We start from the raw sequence: 22,057 nt of genomic DNA on the forward strand, positions 1-22,057 counted from the left end.
TACTACCATATAGTAAGAAGGAAATGATTAGACCTCTTAGATGAGGTCGTTGTTTAATTGTAATCACCGGAGGGGGAAGAAGAAGGAATAAATACTGCAGGCTTTAATTATTATTATTAATGTGTTGTGTGCAGGCCTGTAACACTGATTCCTCATCTAGTTTGGACACTAACCTGATTGCATATTCTTCAAACCATAGGGCCTGTGCATCTATTTATAATACATGGTAGCAGTGACGTTTTAGTATCGTAGACTACACATAATGTTATACAGATATATGGCATAATTATGCCATAGGTCTGTTTATTATTTATGTTTATGTGAATGAAATTAATGAAAATGCATTGCATTATAACAATGACCAAAATAAAACTACTACTACTACTAAACTACTACTACTACTACTAGCTTAAGGGAAACCAAAGACAGGCTGATATCTCATTGAGTCTCATTTTAATCACTAGGATACATTCTTGCAGTGAGTTTTCACCTTTCAGATATTGCTGCAGTCAGTGTGTTGCCAGGCTACACGCTCCTCATTAGCATTTCCACTTGTACACAGTATCTGATGTAATAATCGTTCATACCTTGGTAGTTCAAATGAATTATTTACCAAAAGAAACGACAGTCTGAACTTGAACTGGTAAAAAAAAAGAAAAGAAAAGATTTTGCTCCCAAATAGAACGATCTTGGAACACTGACATTTTTCATTTTTGATTCAACAGACTAACATGGGGTGATGGAGGCAGAGCTTATAAATCAACATATTGGACACCACAAATCACACAATGTTTCCGTTTTGTAAACTTGAACATTGTGAAAACTGTTAGCCTAGTTCAGCTATTTTGAATTCATGTGATGTAGGTCTATTAATCGTTATAATTAAGTTACTTTTGATAGGGAGCAAGCCATTGATAGTTCTCTGTAATCCTGACATGAGGACCCACGAATGTGACAGTGATGACAATGTGTTTACAACCTGAAGGTTTAATGAATCAATTTGGCTGTAATTTGAGTCTAAAGGTAATAAACCCTTTTGCAAATCCCGCCCCATTCTGCCCTGTTACTATGATGGGACATTAACCCTGGGCAGATTGTTTTTATAGTGGAAGTGGATGGGATTTTTTTCCCCCTTCATAGCCTCATTACAGCTATATAAAGTACCAAGGAAAAACACCTAGGTGATATTAATAAAAAGGGAAGACAAAGGTACAGTAGTTACATTGCAAAACAGGGGGTTTACCCGAAAATATATGTTTTAATTTGTTTAATCCCAGTGGGACAGAATCCTCTTTGCAGATTCTTTTATAGTGGTAGTGGATGCGATTTTTTTTCCCTTCATAGCCTCATTACAGCTATATAAAGTACCACAAAAAACACATCTACGTGATATTAATAAAAAGGGAAGAAAAAGGTACAGTAATTACATAGCAAAACAGTAGTTTTCCCCCGAAAAATAACTGTTTTAATTAGTTTAATCCTCTGGATCAGAGATAGAAAGAGAAGCGCATTGCATCTTGGGTACTAGGAAGAGGACAGAGAGAATGTTTCTCCTCACATAATAGGCTGGCTTTTCGTAATTCTGCCCATTTAAATTATATGTACCCAATCGTGACTCTTAGACCATTGATAAGGTACATGTGAACTAGTTTGTTGAAGCTTATTCGTTATGATGAGCGAGATCGCTTGACGCTTGCCGTCGCTATCACCGTACCGGCCGATCTCCGTGTCGCGCACTGCGGACAGTTGTTGAAAGCCTGAAGCAACATTCTCCACTGCACAAACTCCACCCCCGATAGCAAAAAGTGAATGTTTTTTTCTGGTTGGCCAGTCAGGGAGTCTCAGGGACCAATCAGAAGGCTGACAAACGGTCTATTGTTGTCCACTTACTGTAAGTAAATAGCGATATGTTGTGAGCTTATAGATCAGCTATCTTTGCTATTTTTGAAAATAGTGAAAACGTATGAAATTCTTCAAAACATTTTGTTTTACAATTTCTGAAATGTTCAATCTATATAAAGACATGCTCATAATAGGGATGGGTTGAAGTGGTTAACCACTTGAACCCCAGCATCCGTATTCTGGGTGTAGCCTTTGCAGAAAAGAAGATCTACAAGCTCACAACACATTGCAACGCAATGCTTTGTGATCCTGTAGATGTGCTATTTTCAGAGTAGATATTTAGTGAGTCCCCAGAGGGACTTGGTCAACCAAGTAAAGGGTTAAAGTGTTTAATGAGGCAATCTCAAATCTTATATTACATTTTAGAACTGCAGCCAGCGGTATTTGTCACCAACAGACCAAATGCAGCACTCCAATTGGCTAGGACTGATCACGTGCCACACGGAGTTCCAAACCGGAAGTGCGTCCGGCGGTCAAATATGTCCGACCGGAAACGTGCGCTGCGGCACAATAGTTCCGCCCCATTTTTTTTTTTTTTTTTTTTTTTAATTTTTTTTTTAATTTTTTTTATTTATTTATTTTTTTTTTTTACTAGATGTGAGCGGGCCGAAGGCCCGCGAACCTCTATGTAATACATTTATCAATTTTCTATGCTTGAAATGATACTGAAAACACCACTGGATCATTTGTCTTATGAGTTGATGACCTGTCATTCCTACAGAGATGCTCAGAGGGATTAAATGTTCTTATGGACAGTTGTGGCCTGCAGGGATGACAGCAGGACCACGCAAACTCTGGACTAGAACTACCGTATGCCTTGGTTTGGAACATCGTTATAATAGAATTCTACTCGAGCTCGAGTGGACGTGGTTGGGCCATGGCTGAACGACATTAAATCAATAAGCCTTTTGCTCAAGTTTGCATGAGTTGTCAAATCCCGGCTGCCACTGGGATTTCTAGTTGTTGTTGGCCTCTGTTTGGAAGACAACAGGTGGGTTGGTTGCTTAAAGGGTTTGACAGATGTCTCCCTTGCACAGCTTGTTGCTACTCTGCAGCCTGGGTTATACTTCGTTGTGTGACGGTGTATACGCTGATCATGGTAATGATCCCTCATGTTCCCTCATCCTCCGCCTAGATGAGATGTCCTATGAGGCCGGGATAAAGGTACAACTTCACACTCAGGCAGAGCCTCCGTTCCTCCATGAGCTGGGCTTCGGGGTCTCCCCCGGTTTCCAAACGTTCGTTTCCACCCAAGTGCAGAGGGTACCGTATGTCTGTCCCGAGTTTGCTGCCTGCATGCCCCAAGACACATTGTTAAATAGCCACTCACATACACCCTCCCTCCAATCCCACGTTTCCATCTGTGGTCCCCTAGGAATGGATCCATCTGTCCATTAGGCTTATACTTTAAGCCTGACACACAAACACATACGGGTATTTGGAAGTGTGGCCGAGTCAGCCATTGGTTTGGAGGTGCAAACAACACAGGTATTAGCATTGAGTTAGATAGTTTAAAGTGATGTATTTTTCGGTCCTAGCGCAAAACTATGTTTTGTTCAAAAGTTAAAGCTCTATATTCTGATTGTAATCATTGCTACAGAGAGTTTGCTTAGCAACTGGTCTGCCTGTCTCTCCAGTGCTTTAATAATCAGAAAATACATTTCCAGGTCGGTCACCAATCATCCATTCAGGAGAGAGAATCCATTTTTCAGCTTAAATTTTATAGTGTTCCAATTTTGTCTGCATGTTTTTTTTTGTTTTGTTTCATCACTTCCAATTTCACTTGTTTATCTGTATCCCGCTCATCCTGGGGAAACGGTATCAGCATCCTGTATGGGTTATCTCTCCCCCATGCTCCCCACCTGAACATGTATTTTCTGCTTACTAAAGAGCTAGGTGTAGTGAAGCACCTGTTACTGACCAAAAACACTATAGCAATGATTACCATTGGAATATAGAGATATTTAACACAAATCAACAAACAAGATATGACCATACATCCCTTTAAGTATCATAGCGCAGGGACCTGCAACATGAAAAATGAAGATGAGACATGCAAGTATTCATTTTTCAAGCAAAAAAGTCCATTCAAGAAAAACCTTTGTTTGCACCTCTAATACACTTGTGACGCCGATTCATTTGCCATATTCACACGTACAGTGCTAGGGTGTGACATCACTTTAGCTAAGATAATACAGTACTTAGTTGCATGGCACGCAACCAAGTATAACTCATTATGCATTATACTTTGATACTTTGCCGTATGACCATGTCGCTCACTGCACACTGGGGTGTCGCAACAAATTCTGGGACCTGGGTACTTTTAACTATTGAAAAATAGCAGATATACAAGCTCACAAGCTTGTAGATCTGCTATTTTTTAAAGATCGTGAAAATGTGTCCTTTAATATTTCAAATCCTTCTAAGGTTTTTTGAAAAAACTGTTTCTATGTCAGTGGTGCTCAAACTTTTTCATTTGAAGGATCCCCAAAATGTATTTGGCTACGGACCCCCATCTCAAAATATTTAGTTCCAGGGACCCCCCAGTAGCAAAATTTGAGTTACAAAATGTTCTCTTAAAAAATACATATATTCAAAGATTTGCTCACATTTTTCACAACTTTTCAAAAACAGCCAATCTACAAGCTCGCAGCGCGGCACCGAGCTTGTATGTCTGCTATTTTTCAATAGCTAAAGTATAAAATAATTAAGGCCCCTCCACCTTGGGCCCTAGTAACCCAGTCCCACTTTCCCCCTCCTTGTGACGCCCCTGATGTCGCTCACTGCACATAATGGTTTCTATCAGGTGAACGACGCGGCCATAAGACAAAGTATAAAGTATTGCATTGTTACATGTTACTGAAGCAAAACAGATATCCCTTCCTAGTCATCATTGTCCTTTATGTGTTAAAGTGATCCTGGAACACATTCCATTCCAGCTAACACATCCTAGACCTGTGGCATCGGTGCTGTTGTATGGCTTCAGGCTTTCAGTAACATGCAGTTCTCTGAACATGTTTTTGTTTGTTTTGCAATTAACCTTTAAGTGCTGTGAAGACAATCTGCTGTACTTTTGGTTAATGTCGTCTAGTGGGACAAGGCAATGTTATATTAACATGTATTGCCCATTTAAGGATGAGGCTCGAACCTGCCATCGGCATGAGGCATGGAATTTAATCTCCTATGTGACTGGTTATGAAAGTTTATGGGCAGCTACTGTAGGAGTTCAAAAAGGCTTAATCAAGTTTGGTATTATAGTGCACTGCTTCAGTGACTTACATTCTATCTCTGTCACTTGATATTGAGTAAATGTCCATTAGTTTATTAGAGCTGGCGAGGCCACATTTTGTTGAAGATGACTGAGAAGAATTACAATACAAGAGACCTCAGTGTGGTTCTCAGCACCATTTGTTTGTGATGTCTGCACAGGGCTGTCACTAATTATAGGCTAGCTCCACTAAGAATTGCTGGCTTGTGCTAAATGCTCACAATCCCTGGTGATAGTGGTCTTTATAAATAATAGTTTTTTTGTTTAGTTTTTGTCCTGTCATCTGTTATTTCAAAAGATTGCAGTAACAAAGGTTTCAAGCAGCAACTGAAAGTTTTGGTGGTGGTTAGCAGTACTATACATAAATACCGTTAAATAGAGAAAATGTTCCACTAGTTGCTTCATTTTTAGATTTATCGTATGTTTAGAGTACATTTTATCAGTCTAAAGACATTACATTGTTTCAAACGTACCTGAATTACTGAGTCTGTGTTGGCCAAATGCCATTGCTCAGAAAAACAAGTCATGGATGTAATTTCTCCAGGGATTAATTTGCCTTATTGCCTACACTTTTGAAATGACCTATCTCAAGCAAGTTTAAAAAGTGTGTTTACATACTGTGTTGAAACTAATGAAATCCAATGGCTTCCTCGAAAAGCCACGGAATGCTTTGGCAATAATGTCAAGTATACTGTGAATCATGGCCCTGTAAGTGTAACTCAAGTACTGTGGGTTCATGTCATGAGAAAACGTATTAAGTATATTTTAAGATTCAGTTAGATGACGCTCTTATAATTCCCTGAGGTACTCATGAATGAATTGACCCACACTTCACCTTTTAATGAAACTCTTCCTACCTCTAATGAGACTGAAAATTGAGACAATATCTTCCATTTATTCTGCTGAATTGCTCGGCTTTGGACAATCAGAGTTTTTTATTTATTCATGGAAAACTCTCTGGGACGTGTTGCTAATAGATAATTCTGTCTAAGTAAGCTTAAATACATTTTTATATAAAGTTTTGTAGACAACAACTTTAATATCCATTAATTTTGTGACCGACCTGAAACTTTATTTCACCTTAAATAGGAAAGTATGCTGTGTATAAAATCTGTTAGGAAAAACAATCTTCCATTGTCAGGGATTCGAAACAATTTGTCCAGTGATTGTGGTGTCCTGTCTGAAACTACATACAGCATTTTATAGAATATATTAAGTCTGTCTCCATTTCCCATGGTACTCTGCTTCCTCCCCAGGACTAGAGCTGCATCAGTAATTTTATGCATGATGTTTGCTTGCTGCTATTCGTGAGCCATTTTATTACCTGCAATATTGTGATGTGTATTGTCTGAGTTGAGATTGCAGTAGCACCCGGATGCACATTCTCATTTGATTATGTTTTCAGTATTTTATTGTGGATGACATATATTTGTGTTGGATTCTATCTGCTTTTGGTCGTCCGTTGTGTTGGTTTTTCCGCCGGGCTGGGTTTGAGTGACGTGCGATTGACTGCAATCCCATGAGAGGAAACATGCACTCTTGTTCTCTTTCAGCTTCAGTACCTCCCTCCTCCTTGGGGAGATTGCAAGTCTACTCCCATAGACTCCGAATTCTTCTCCACGTACAGCATCACGGCCTGTCGCATCGACTGTGAGACGCGGTATCTGGTGGAGAACTGCAACTGCAGGATGGTTCATATGCCCGGTACACACGCAGACTACCTTCAGCCAGCATGATTCCTCCTGATTGGATAAAGCAGAGAGAAAACCTGATTGTGTTTTCTGTAGGGCAAGAAGTCGACTAACAAGACATTGTTAGTCGATTAATAGTCATTAGAATTGAGTTGATTTAACCACTTACTGAAACTTAAGCCCTGGGAAGAAGAGCAAAAATAGACGATGCAGATCTACAGCATTATTAGCTGTAGATCTGCTATTTTAGCTATTTTTAATGTTGGGAATTTGGGGGAATCTGTTTGAAAAGGTGTTGAAATTGTTTTCACCTATGCTCAATATATGGATGCAACAATTGGACTGCAACAACAGCCTTTTCAGGTTGGTGAGGTTGAGAACTGAACATTCTAATTTGATTTAACAGTGGTTACTGGATATTGACATATTGTATAGCCTGGTAGAATTAAAGTGTTATATATCTATTTACAAGATATGTGCTCATCATTTAGAAATAAATACATTGAGCATGGAAAAAAAGACCAATCAACTAACAAAACATCTTAGGATGTATCTTTCATTCAATTATTTGACTAAGATGGGACAGCCCTAGTTTTCTGTCATGAGCAAACAATCAGAAAACAAGATGACACCGCTATAATGGATGAAATAAAGAGAGTGCTTTTTGATGTGGCTGGTACTGTATATAATATGATTATGATCTCTTTTGTGTTCTATGGAACAGGGACCTCCACAGTCTGTACACCGGAGCAGTACAAAGAGTGTGCTGACCCAGCATTAGGTGAGGCAACAAACAATACAGCACTCACTGCATTTTGATTAAATGTCACAGATGAACATCACATGTCACTGCAGTACACTCTATGGCAGGGTTCCCCAATAGGCGGCCCGCGGGCTACTGTCTGGCTCCCACCAACCCCGGTAATAATGGTGGTATAAGAGCAGCAACAATATCGTCATTGTCGGGTGGAAAACCCGTATCTCAAAATCTCTGCTTCATCAAACAAGGCTGTCGCACAAAAGTAGTGAAAACAGCAGATCTACAAGCACACAACGCCTCGCACCGCGAGGCGTTGTGTGCTTGTAGATCGGCTGTTTTCACTAGTTTAAGTCATTTTTAAAATGTTAAATGCAAAACGAACGGTTTTGGACATACAAGATTTTCACCCGACACCGACGATATCTGAACTGTCGCTGGAGGAGCAGGAACGCCACCGTCGCCCCCTGCAATGTTGTGGCCCTCGGCTTGGTACCCTAGACATAATTTGGCCCTTGGGGAAAACTAATTGGGGAACCCTGCTCTATGGACTTGGATGCACTGACTTCATTCTTCCTTTATGGAAGTGCTGTAATGCTTATTGTTTGCATACATTTCTGAATTGCAGTCAACCAAGTCAGTTCTGCACACAGTAGTGGCATAACACTAATGAGTCTCATCCTTTTTATAGAACTAAATGCATAAACTTAGGGTAAGCTCATTTATGAGCTGTCTTTGCTTTTGATTCATGTCAAATGAATAATATACTTTAGGGCTGTTTCTTTTTCCTCAATTCCGATTTCAGTCATTATTTGCTTTCATGGAAAGTGAACGATGGCAGCAAATAGTTTTATGTCGAGTGCATGGCCCAGATTTGTAGCTTTCTTTTCTTTCCTTCGTTCGTTCTTTTTCTTCCTATTATACCAGACCGTCTGTGTGCAGCCTTGTGTTTCAGTGGTCACAACATTTCCATGACTTTAATCATCCACAGACTTTTTGGTAGAGAAAGACAACGATTACTGTGTGTGTGAGACCCCGTGCAACATGACTCGCTATGGCAAGGAGCTGTCCATGGTTAGGATCCCCAGTAAGGCCTCTGCCAAATATCTGGCTAAGAAATTCAACAAAACCGAGCAATATATTGGGTAAGTATTTAATGGTAGTAGTAGGGCTGTCACAATTATTACATAATCGTCTAATCGCAATTTTTTGACATAATCGCAAATATTTTGTCATAATCGTCATAATCGTGAATGTTGAAAAATGTTCATACATTTACAAAACATTTTCAGAAATAGTGGAAATAGCAGATCTACAAGCTCACAACGCGTCTTATCGCGACGCGTTGTGAGCTTGTAGATCGGCTATTTCCACTATCAATGTTATTTTTTAAGTAGAAAGTTGTCAAATATGTTAGTAAGCCTAATTTCTTTGTATATTTAGGTCATATCTACCATGTGCAAATTCAAAGCCTAAAGCCGAACAGAAATGTAATTATCAACGACACAAACACAATTAAATCGTTAATCGCAATTATTTGAGTGACAATTAATCGTCATATAAAATGTCATATCGTGACAGCCCTAGTAGTCAGGTAATTGTAGATGAATGAATCTTCTTTTTCTTTTCTTTATTATTAAATGAAAAGATGTAACAGTATAGCATACAGGGTCAGGGTACTAAAGTATCGTTCGATTTTCAATAGGAATTCAATTTTAAAAAATCATTTTTCTCTCAATTTTTTAATTTTCCAGCTCCCCATAAAATCAAATATTGGTTCATTTTTCCAATTTTCTAGCTTGCAAAAAAATCAGGAAAATGCTTCAATTTTGCTTCAATTTTTTAAATGTGTGATTCGTCTTTGTCATTATTTGATTTGGAACCGACAAAGGAAAAACATCTTTAAAAAAGGTATTTTTCATTTTTTACCACATTACGAATATCAAAAAATTGACCAATTTTTTAAATTTTCTAGCTTGCAAAAAAATCAGGAAAATGCTTCAATTTTTTAAATGTGTGATTCATATTTGTCATTATTTGATTTGGAACCGACAAAGGAAAAACATCTTTAAAAAAGGTATTTTTCATTTTTTTACCACATTACGAATATCAAAAAATGGACCAATTTTTCAAATGTTCTAGCTTGCAAAGAAATCAGGAAAATGCTTCAATTTTTTAAATGTGTGATTCGTCTTTGTCATTATTTGATTTGGAACCAACAAAGGAAAAACATCTTGAAAAAGGTATTTCTTAATTTCTTACCCCATTACAACAATCAAAAAATGGGCCCATTTTTCCAATTTTCTAGCCCACAAAAAAGTCAGGAAAATGCTTAAAATTTGCTCAATTTTTTGAATGTGTGATTCATATTTTGGCATTATTTGATTTGGAACCGACAAACAAAAAATAGGCCCATTATTCAATTTTCAAGTCCAGGAAAGAAATCGTCATCATGAATGTCACGTGACCACGTGTCAAGTCACATGGTACACAACTTCAAAATAAAAGCTGTAGGCTAGTCTAACATCCAACAAGTAATAGGATCAACATGCAGGCAGGCAGGGGGTCCATGAGGGGTTTACAAGGGGGTCCATGGCTGGTTCCCAAAGTGTGGTTTGGGGACCCCCAGGGTTTCTATGGCTGGTTCACAACAGCCTGGTACACGTACAGCCATGGCTGGTTCCCAAAGTGTGGTTCGGGGACCTCTGGAGGTCCATGACGGATTTCCAAGGGGGTCCATGGCTGGTTCTCAAAGTGTGGTTCGGGGACCTCTGGGGGTCCCTGAGGGGTTTCCAAGGGGGTCCATGGCTGGTTAGCAATAAGTGTGTTTAATTGCGACCGTAGTAGGTCGCAGTTACTTTTACACTCTCTACTATCCAAACCTCCACCAGCCGTCAGCCTGTCCTTCCCTCCGTCACGTCACTCGTCACACGTCACACTTTCCCCCTACTCATATCTCCGCCACCGTTGCCCCGATCCATGCCAAAATTTCCATACAAACTCCTTGCCTGCCAAACTACAACCTCGAAGGACCCCCGGAGCTCCAGGGACCCCCAGGTCCCTGGGGGACCCCCAGGTGTAAAAAATGACCAAATGTGCAAAAAAGACCACCCCAAAGGGGCTGCTCACGGGGAATTCCCGGGGACCACCGACTCCTGGTGCTCCAGAACGGATGCAAAAGTGGTGGCGCCCCCAGTGGAGGACCCCCTCCACTGCAGCTCACATAAAATGCCTTAACTCGGGCTAGGAGCGACCGGGAGAGCCGGGGCCGGTACCTATTCGTCCGCCTCGGCAGCGCGGAGACCCCACCTCTCATTTCTCATATGGCCCTCTTCTAGCGCCACCATGAGGCCGATTCTGCAAAACACTGCTCCTAAAATTTTTGCCCTAAAATCACACAAATCGGTACACAGTATGTCTACACTCATGTCATCAACTTGGATCTGTCCCATATAGCGCCACCTTCAGGCCGATTTTTTAAAACACATTTTTGGACACTGCTCCTACAATCTTTGCCCTAAAATCACGCAAATCGCTACACAGTATGTCTACACTCATCTCATCAACATGGATCTGTCCCATTTAGCGCCACCTTCAGGCCGATTTTTTTAAACACATTTTTGGACACTGCTCCTACAGATTTTGCCCTAAAATCACACAAATCGCACAGTATCTCTACAGTCATGTAATCAAAACGCATCTGTCCCATCCAGCGCCACCATCAGGACGATTTTGGTAAAACAAACTTTTGGCCTTTTTGTGGAGATAAGCGACCAACGGTCGCTTATCTCCCGATTAGGGAGTCTTACTGGTAGTGTAATAGGTGAAATAGTGTAATAGTGCATTCTTATCAAAACCTCCACCAGCTGTCAGTCTGTCAGTCAGTCTGTCAGTCAGACTTTCAGTCACACTTTTGCCCTTCTCATAGTGGTTTTGGCTGCCAAACCACTACCCCATTTCTCCCTCTTCTAGCGCCACCATGAGGCCGCTTCTTGCAAAACACATACTTTTTTGGACACTGCTCCTACAAATTCTGCCCTAAAATCACGTAAAGCGGTACACATTATGTCTACACTCATGTCATCAGCATGGATCTGTCCGAGATAGCGCCACCATCAGGGCATCCTAAAATCACGCTTTGCTGTGATTTTACGCTTTGCGTGATTTTACGGCAAAATCTGTAAAAGCAGAGTCCAAAAATGTCTTTGAAAAATCGCCCTGATGGTGGCGCTATCTTGGACAGTGTCAACCCAGTGTAGACATACTGTGTACCGCTTTGCGTGATTTTAGGGCAAAATTTGTAGGAGCAGTGTCCAAAAATGTGTTTTGCAAGAAGCGGCCTCATGGTGGCGCTAGAAGAGGGAGAAATGGGGGTAGTGGTTTGGCAGCCAAAATCACTATGAGAAGGGAAAAAGTGTGACTGAAAGTCTGACTGACAGACTGACTGACAGACTGACAGCTGGTGGAGGTTTTGATAGTAACTGCAACCTGACGGTCGCAATGACACTATTATATTATTACACTTATTACAATATTACACTATTACCCTTATTGCGCTATTACACTACCAGTAAGACTCCCTAATAGGGTGATTTTAGGGCAGTGTCCAAAAATGTGTTTTCAAAAATCGGCCTGAAGGTGGCGCTATATGGGACAGATCCATGTTGATGACACGAGTGTAGACATACTGTGTACCGATTTGCGTGATTTTAGGACAAAAAATTTAGGAGCTGTGTCCAAAAATTTGTTTTGCAAGAATCGGCCTCATGGTGGCGCTAGAAGAGGGTCATGTGTGAATTGATGGGTGGAGGTTGTGGTTTGGCAGGCAAGGAGTATGTGTGCAAAATTTGGCATGGATCTGGGCAACGGTTGCGGAGATATGAGCAGGGCAAAAGTGTGACGTGTGACAGACAGACAGACAGACTGACTGACTGACGGACGGACGGACGGACGGACGGACGGACGGACGGACGGACGGACGGACGGACGGACGGACGGACGGACGGACGGACGGACGGACGGACGGACTCACAGCTGGTCGAGGTTTTGATAGTAACTGCGACATAACGGTCGCAATAACATTTATGCTATTTCAATATTACAAGTAATGCACTATTACACTATTTCACCTATTACACTACCAGTAAGACTCCCTAATCGGGAGATAAGCGACCGTAGGTCACATGTATACACAAAGAGGGCTGTAACTGCCATTGGTTCCTAGTTGTGTGGGCAATGTGTAGACATACTGTGTACCGATGTGCGTGATTTTAGGGCAAAATCTGTAGGAGCAGTGTCCAAAAATGTGTTTAGCAAGAATCGGCCTCATGGTGGCGCTAGAAGAGGGCCATGTGAGAAATGAGGGGTGGGGTCTCCGCGTTGCCTTGGCGGACGAATAGGTACCGGCCCCGGCTCTCCCGGACGCTCCTAGCCCGAGTTACGGCATTTTATGTGAGCTGCAGTGGAGGGGGTCCTCCACTGGGGGCGCCACCACTTTGGCATCCGTTCTGGAGCAGCAGGAGTCGGTGGTCCCCGGGAATTCCCCGTGAGCAGCCCCGTTGGGGTGGTCATTTGGTCATTTTTGCATATTTGGTCATTTTTTACATCTGGGGGTCCCCCAGGGACCTGGGGGTCCCTGGAGGTCGGGGGTCCAACGGTTGCGGAGATATGAGCAGGGCAATAGTGTGACGTGTGAGGTGTGACAGACAAAGGGACAGACAGACAGACAGACAGACAGACGGACAGTTTGTGCAGGCTGTGATAGTAAGTAGCGACCTACGGTCGCAATTACACTTATTGCTAACCAGCCATGGACCCCTTTGGAAACCCCTCAGGGACCCCCAGAGGTCCCCGAACCACATTTATTGCTAACCAGCCATGGACCCCCTTGGAAATCCGTCATGGACCTCAAGAGGTCCCCGAACTACACTTTGGGAACCAGCCATGGCTGTACGTGTACCAGGCTGTTGTGAACCAGCCATAGAAACCCTGGGGGTCCGCAAACCACACTTTGGGAACCAGCCATGGACCCCCTTGTAAACCCCTCATGGACCCCCTGCCTGCCTGCATGTTGATCCTATTACTTGGATGTTAGACTAGCCTACAGCTTTTATTTTGAAGTTGTGTACCATGTGACTTGACACGTGGTCACGTGACATTCATGATGACGATTTCTTTCCTGGACTTGAAAATTGAATAATGGGCCTATTTTTTGTTTGTCGGTTCCAAATCAAATAATGCCAAAATATGAATCACACATTCAAAAAATTGAGCAAATTTTAAGCATTTTCCTGATTTTTTTGTGGGCTAGAAAATTGGAAAAATGGGCCCATTTTTTGATTGTTGTAATGGGGTAAGAAATTAAGAAATACCTTTTTCAAGATGTTTTTCCTTTGTCGGTTCCAAATCAAATAATGACAAAGACGAATCACACATTTAAAAAATTTAAGCATTTTCCTGATGTTTTTGCAAGCTAGAAAATTGGAAAAATTGGTCCATTTTTTGATATTCGTAATGTGGTAAAAAAATGAAAAATACCTTTTTTAAAGATGTTTTTCCTTTGTCGGTTCCAAATCAAATAATGACAAATATGAATCACACATTTAAAAAATTGAAGCATTTTCCTGATTTTTTTGCAAGCTAGAAAATTTAAAAAATTGGTCAATTTTTTGATATTCGTAATGTGGTAAAAAATGAAAAATACCTTTTTTAAAGATGTTTTTCCTTTGTCGGTTCCAAATCAAATAATGACAAAGACGAATCACACATTTAAAAAATTGAAGCAAAATTGAAGCATTTTCCTGATTTTTTTGCAAGCTAGAAAATTGGAAAAATGAACCAATATTTGATTTTATGGGGAGCTGGAAAATTAGAAAATTGAGAGAAAAATGATTTTTTAAAATTGAATTCCTATTGAAAATCGAACGATACTTTAGTACCCTGACCATACAGTAGCATGACTTTGGTCTCCATCGTTCACCTTCAATGTAACAAAAATGAAAGACAATATAGACCTACATCCAGAGGGTTCATTTAACATTAAATGAGTTAAAAGCTGTTTATACTTAAATACATGCACGTTGTACCACAAATAGTAAAACGTAGCCGATTTACAAACTCACAAGGCCTCGTGAAGCGATGCGTTTTGAGCTTGTAGATTGGCTAGTTTCACTATTTTGAAAGTGAAAATTATTACAATAAAAAGAAAAGACTTGGCATAGGCTATAATGAGTGACATGCCCAAAATAGAGACATAAGGTTGTGCTTAAATGACAGTTAATGACCACTCTGGATTTAGCTGTGCAGGGAATGTTTATGGTGTCATTTGGCATTATGTTATATCATCAGAAGTAACACACCTGCTGTCTGTCTTCTCTCCAGAGAAAATTTATTGGTTTTGGACATCTTCTTTGAAGCACTGAATTATGAGAAGATTGAGCAGAAGAAGGCCTATGAAATTGCAGGGCTCCTTGGTGAGATTCACGCTGCATGAGCTTAATTTATACTCCGTAGTATGACGGTGCCGCTTGCCGCTACATCTTGGTTGTTAATTTGAGAATCTATTCTTGACGGCAAGCAACACCATTGTGCGATGGAGTAAGAATTAAGCATTAGGCCTACTGTTGCTTTTCAGTGGCGGAAAAAGATCAAAGCCGGGCCAGGTGCATGATCGATCGGCCGGGGGGCAGAGTGCATGACGGCGCACCATGCTGTATTATACAGTCCCAGTGCGTGGTGGACAAGCCAGGTTCAGAAAAGCGCTATGCAGTTGCATTATGGTGCTAAATAATACCCCATCACAGCTTGATGTTGCATTGCTTTACAACAAACACTTACGAGCCTTATTACATTTTTCTCACAAGTCAAAATTGCATTCAGTACTTGAAGGTATGGTCGTAATGTCTTAAAATTCACAAGTGACAATGTACTATCAGCTTTCAAACACAGTATTACATGTGATGGGTTTGCCCAACATAAATAAACCAAATAATGGTTAGTGTGGCTGGGGCAGCCTCCAGTCCTCCCTGAAGCTCCGCCCCGGTTTCAAAGATTCATAAATTGTACTGCAGTGGTTTTCAAACCTTTTGTGCCCATCGATTGAAAACACAAGGTGTGAATAGGCATAGCTCGTGCCCCGTTTGTCAAAAATACACACAATGTTTTACACAATGTTTTCCCCATTAGGCAGATGAGGCCTCAAGAGCTTATAAACTAAGCTTCTTATGATTTTCTAACATTATGAGTTTTATGAATAGCACTTAAATCCCTATTCCTCCAAGGACTTTTGAGCAATCTGCACAAAAGGTTCAACACAAAATACCAGTATTTAAACTCCTGGTACATTAAAAAAGAAGCCTCCATGAAGCTATGAATGCACGTTTGTAATGAAGTGTCATGGTTGTAGCAGGTCAGGGACTGAGTTATGCCTGTTCAAATTTGCATTTTCAATTGATTGCTATAGCGCCCCCATTTGGCCAATGGGAGTAAGATTTTTTTCTTGCCCATTACCATTCTGTGAAGTTTCTTAAGCAAGTCGGGTATGCCAGAACTTCAAAATGCGTTACTATATAATATATAGATATTATAGGGTGCCTGCGCTTTTTGTGCTTGGCCTCCTAATAAAATGAAATGAAAATATTCACCTATGTTTTTTGTATTGTTGTATAGTTTATATTGCAATAATAATGAGTTGTTGACACAAAACCCCAAGGCACACCTGGACTCGTTTCAAGGCACACCTGAGTGCCTCTGCACATGGTTTGAGAACCACTGCCGTACTGTTATTACCTGTACTGTCAGCTCTCTTTGTGTCCATCCATCTGAAGCTGTGAAACCTAAACATAATGCATTATGGTGATTTCATACCGTGGCAATGTGTTGTTTAGCTGGTGAGAAAGTTGTCTGCATGGAACGATTTAATTCATCACTGTTAAAGGAGCACTTCACCCATTTTCAATATTATCTTAGTATAATTGGTCCTCACTAATGCTTATTAAAAGATGGCACCATTAATGTCTAGTCTACTCCCTCTGCGTCTCATTGGTGGGCTATCTATGGACAGTTCAGAAACCTAGCTGTCTACCCATTCCTCTTCCTGGAAAGTTAGCATGCTGAAATAGATGCCATTGTTCTTGCATTAATAAAGAATAATATATGTATTTTTTATTTATTTTGAAATGTTAATAATAAATAAATACATCAAACCTGCTTATACCTGAGCTGAAATGTCCACAGCCAGAACATCAGACAGAACATCTTGTGATTAGCTTTAGAGAGGACCAATCCTACGAAGATGGGTTTTAAACTGGGTGAAGTGGTCCTTTAAATGACTTGTCCATATTTGTCCATCTGTCTTCGGCTAGGTGACATTGGAGGTCAGATGGGGCTGTTTATTGGAGCCAGTGTTCTAACAATACTGGAAATATTTGACTATCTATACGAGGTAAAGTGTTGGTAAATTTGGAGCCCTTTTATTAAACACTAATATATCCAATTAGATTACATTTCTCCCTCGATATGGATAAGATATCGTTGTTGTCGGGTGAAAACCTTGTATGTCCAAAACCGTTCGTTTTGCATTTATCATTTTAAAAATGATTTAATTTAGTGAAAACAGACAAAATTTGTGAAAACAGCCAATCTACAATCACACAATGCCTCGCACCGCGAGGCGTTGTGTGCTTGTAGATCTGCTGTTTTCACTACTTTTGTGCGACGGCCTTGTATGATGAAGCAGGACTTTACTTTGCGGGAAAAAAATCTAATATGAAACTTGGAGATAAGAGGTTTCTGCCCGACAGTGAGGATATGTAAGTGTATTGCTCACACTTGAATCATGAACAGCGGATACCATATTTGTCTGTGGTGCTAATCTAATGTCTTTGTATTTAGGTGTTTAAGGATAAGGTTTTGGGTTACTTCTTGCGCAAGAAACGGCCACGGCGTTGTCAGAGCGACAATCTGGTAATTTTGTCTCAATGCATTGCATTATTGAAACAAAAGAATACACACACAAAAAAAGAAAAGTGTTTGCTCTCACAGTGAATTTTAAAGTAAAGCCTTTGAAATTAAGTAAACAAATATGCATCAGCGCTGCAGTGCTGTATTACTTTTCATCCCCCAGAGCAAAGAGGACCCGTATTTTGAGATGGCAAAATTCATTCATTTATCGTCAGTAACCTGCCACATTACACAATTACTCATACAAATCAATATTTGTAATGTAATAATATCCACATACATGTAAGCAAACCCCTGGTTGTTATATTTTCCATATGATAACAACAAGCCACAATAGTTTGGAAAGTGTTTAACTTTCCAAACTATACTAGTGGATACTTAACCTACGTACCAGCTTAGCATCTCTTCAACCAAGACTTGGAAACCATGCTTGTAAACATGCATCCAAGTGTCTCCTTAACCACTTATGCCTTATATACTTTGTTGTTTGATAAATAGCAAAAATAGCCGCTCTACAAACATTGAGATCTTGCAGAGCAGACTTTTGAAATTGTTAATAATAATAATAATTGAAAACATTTGACATGTTGTGAATCCACTTATTTATGTATTTAATTTGTCCACACTAGGGAGGCCAGGGTTAATGTGGTTAAGGCTAAGCAGACCCCTGTGCTCATCCTATTTCAGGGGAATTTACTGCCTGAGTGCCTTGAAACCTCAGTCTAACAGACCATTAGGATTAAAAGCTTGATCCCTCAGGACTTTTCATTATGATTCCACGTCTATGTTCAGAGAATGTGAAATTGATTCCCCCTTTGTTTCCGCCCCACAATAAAACACACACACATGAGCATTTGAATAGATAAACAATTATGTTAACTACATATTTTAACTCTGGCCTTGATTCCATTTCCAGATGTATATGAAAAACACAACTCTTTGCCATATTACAGTTGTTATTACAGCTGTCCATGGGAAGCTGTCCAGGAATTACCAATTGTTGGTAATGACCACTTAAACCAGCCCCATCATTAAACCAGTATTCCTGATTCTGTCCACTTCCAAAGATTATGAAATATGTGAACTCTTTCAGTCATAGCTAACGTAGGATGTACAAGCGCTGTTGTGAGACAGTATTTGATTTTGCTGCTACTGTGCATTTAAAAAATTGAAACTTAAATTTGTGAGTGCAGGCATTTTCTTTTTTTCTTTTTACCTTAAATATATGTATTATTATTTTGTTGCTGGCCTACTAAACCAAACAAATCAAATTGTGAGTGACACTCCCTTATGTGTCAGACAAACCCATGTTTTTTCATCTATAACAATAAAGTGTTAAAGTATTCCATGTGTTGCATTGGACACCCTAAAATCTTTTACTTTGCTTGAAGTTACCGAAAAGGCCATGGGTTTTGTCTCTGCATGAGTATTTGTGTAGTTGCATGTGGTTGCTTCAGTTTTCAGAATTTGGTTCAGCAGCTGGTGTGGAAGAAAAGATTGAAATAAGTTCAGCCTCATATGAGTGAATATGTAAATCTAAACGCACACACTAATTGGATTTCTTTATTTACTAGTGATTCAGTAATTATACGGTTTTGCATTTCATTTCATGGAAGAAACTAAATTGGTAAGGAAGTTAAGAACAGCCATAGTAGCAAAACTATTCTCTGAGAAGTCGGGTGTTTAGAATATTGTTTTCTATGCTTTTACAAGGGACAAGGAGTTAATGTAGTGTGATTATGTACAGTATCCTTCATCATTCATACCATATTATCATCTGCATATTAGTGAATCATCGTCTGTGCCTCTTAGGCTTTGCTATCATATAGGTTTAATCGTATTTCTGCTGAGACATTCACATCTAAACAACCCCAGCAATGAAGTCATTCATGCTTGCTTAACACTATGCGAGTTTGACTTTCATTCTATCAGTCATCACTGATTGTCAACGTTTCTGGATGACAGTAATCTGAAAAGCATTGTCTAACAGTGCTCTCACAGATCCTACATTATTTTTTTTAAGTGCCCTGACCTATATATATATTTTTTTCTTTTTTTCCTCTAGTTATGTAGCATTGTAGAGATTCAACAGTTATTCAAACTAATCGATTTAATTAGTAATCGACTTCAAATCTAGCTTTTTTTCTTTCAATTTGTGTTTAAAATAGCAAAAATGGCAGATCTACAAGCTCACTCGTAGTCGTATTATGATCTTGTAGATGGACTAATATTTGTGCGACACTGTTGTACAAAAGATTATGAAATAGGACTTAAGTGTTAGTCAGAGTAATCAATTTAGCAGATTATTATAAAAAAAACTTTTTTTGTGTTAAAAACTAAAACAAATTATTATATAAAAAAAAAAACATGCTTCTCGGTTATTTGATTAATAGTTAAAGTAATCAATAGAATAATTGCTAAGAAAATAATGGATAGTTGCAGCCCTATAGCATTGCATTGTGTTTATTTTCATTTCAGTCACCCTCACCCATCTTTCTTTTCATCATGTCTATTCCAGGAGTTTCCAGAGAACCCAACCAGCCCTGGTGTCACGCCTAATCATGCCCCCAGGTAGCAAACCCCATTGCTAATAGATCCTCCCTACCATGCTGTCCCTCTTTTTCAGACATTCTAGACATCATTTCATACATCATTCCTCTATGGTCACATGGGGTTGAAGCTGATTGGGTTGGGTTTTTCGTAGTTTGCCTTCTCCACAAAACATTGGGTGCTTTATATGACTCATAGCCGGATGCAGTGGAATTATTTTTTTGAATTGAATGATTGCCACAACGTCAGGCTAGGTTAGTTCAGTGTGTTTCTTGGCTTAACAACAGAAGTGTGTTGGTTGGATTCTCCAAGAACATAACTTTTGACTCTTGGCAGCAGCACTACACAAAACTTGCTTCCATCTTTTCATTGAATAATGATGCTTTCTTTCCTTTAGGATAAATTGCAGTATTCCTCTGTGAAAACAAATAAACACACATTTTATTTTAAGTGGTGATCTTAAACACATTGTATTTGTTTTCCCGCAGCACAAAGGTCCATTTTAGAGGGACTGCATTAGAGGCTGTGCCCAATAACATCACTAGATGCATTACTTTGTGATGTTATCACAGGACTGCATGCAATGAGTTTACAAAGTCAACTAAATGGTTCTTTGTCTGCTGGAATAAACATTACACCAATGTGACTATACATACGATATGGTAGCATCGCTTTTTTATCCACATACTGTATCAGCAATACCAGTAAGACTCCCTAATCGGGAGATAAGCGACCGTAGGTCTCTTATCTCCACAAATAGGGCAAAAATATGTTTTTCAACTGAACAACCACCTTTGCACAGATAGGGTATGCAGACATGTGGATGTTATAATGTCTGTACCTATACAGACTTAAACATACTAATATAAAAATCAGGACTAAAATGTGCTGTTTTCTTTCCTTCCTTCTCCCTCCTGCTGTTCATCTTACACTATCTTTTCTCCATTTTCTTTGCACTCTTTACCTCTACCTGTGAAACTCATCTGACGTTGCTGCCCTCTTCTTAACCTCCAAATCCATCATAATCATCTCCATAACATTTGCCCATCGGTATCACACACATTTCTATGTCATTCATTGTCTCCAATGATATGTTCTGAACTTGCGTCTTGTCTGTTTACCATGCTCAACAATCATATTTTGAATTGTTTCTTCTTCATTCTTTGCCTATCTTGTCTTGACACCTTTGTTCCCGGCTGAATTTGATCAATCTTTCCATATCCATTTATGATTGTTCTGCCCTCTCTATTTTTTATCTGTGATTCATGTCTTTCCTTCACCAACATCCCCCTCATCACCCCTCCCTTAATATGGTTGAACACGTCTTCCCTCCTTCCCTTCCCTTGTTTTGCAGAGCACCTGTGACACCCTCCGGAGTCACTCGGACAGTCTCGGATTCACGCCGAACATGTTACCTCGTCACCCGACTCTAGGCAACTTTGAGGAATTTGCTTGTTGACGACATAAAGTAGGGGCGGGTGGGCGGGTGTGGGATTGACAGCAAACTGTGAAATAATTTATGTATTACAGAAAAGGGTGAGTGTGTACTCAAACATTTAGTAGACTTTATCAATGCCTGAATAGAAATAGAATACTATCATAAAGAAAATGACCACTTCCAAAACAGAACTCAGGTTTAACTGCCATGTTAAGGCATTGACTTAAATTCATTTGTGTCTCATGCTGTGGATTCTTAGTTTTCTCAAGTATTTTTGAGTCATTCAAGTGAAAGTGTAAAAGAAAAAGGGTATTCTAATCTGTGGTGAAATAAGTTACAGTACATAGATCAATTGTAGATTTCTTTTCTGTATATCAATCAAAGAGAATAGCCATGGATTAGTCTACATAGCACTATAGTCTATGATCAGTTTAAATGGGAAAGTCTCAAGGTATCTAAATAGTGCCATGGTGAGTGACGGTAGTGACTAC

General features: G+C 39.8%; 1 protein-coding gene across 1 annotated transcript in view; it reads left to right on the top strand.

Moving 5' to 3' along the window:
- asic1c (acid-sensing (proton-gated) ion channel 1c) overlaps nucleotides 1–21,561 on the top strand; it is a gene marked incomplete at both ends in the record, with an annotated part of 111,748 nt that extends 90,187 nt beyond the window's left edge. Inside the window, 8 exons of the mRNA XM_080726469.1 lie at nucleotides 6,724–6,874; nucleotides 7,586–7,642; nucleotides 8,610–8,763; nucleotides 14,999–15,090; nucleotides 16,981–17,060; nucleotides 17,510–17,581; nucleotides 20,097–20,149; nucleotides 21,483–21,561. Of these exons, the coding sequence (XP_080582595.1) occupies nucleotides 6,724–6,874; nucleotides 7,586–7,642; nucleotides 8,610–8,763; nucleotides 14,999–15,090; nucleotides 16,981–17,060; nucleotides 17,510–17,581; nucleotides 20,097–20,149; nucleotides 21,483–21,561 (738 nt within the window). The remainder of the gene's footprint in view (nucleotides 1–6,723; nucleotides 6,875–7,585; nucleotides 7,643–8,609; nucleotides 8,764–14,998; nucleotides 15,091–16,980; nucleotides 17,061–17,509; nucleotides 17,582–20,096; nucleotides 20,150–21,482) is intronic.
- Between the last annotated feature and the right edge of the window lie 496 nt (nucleotides 21,562–22,057).

Source organism: Nannobrachium achirus, assembly GCF_963921795.1.
Source record: "Nannobrachium achirus genome assembly, chromosome: 5".
Classification (NCBI taxonomy): Eukaryota; Metazoa; Chordata; class Actinopteri; order Myctophiformes; family Myctophidae; genus Nannobrachium; species Nannobrachium achirus.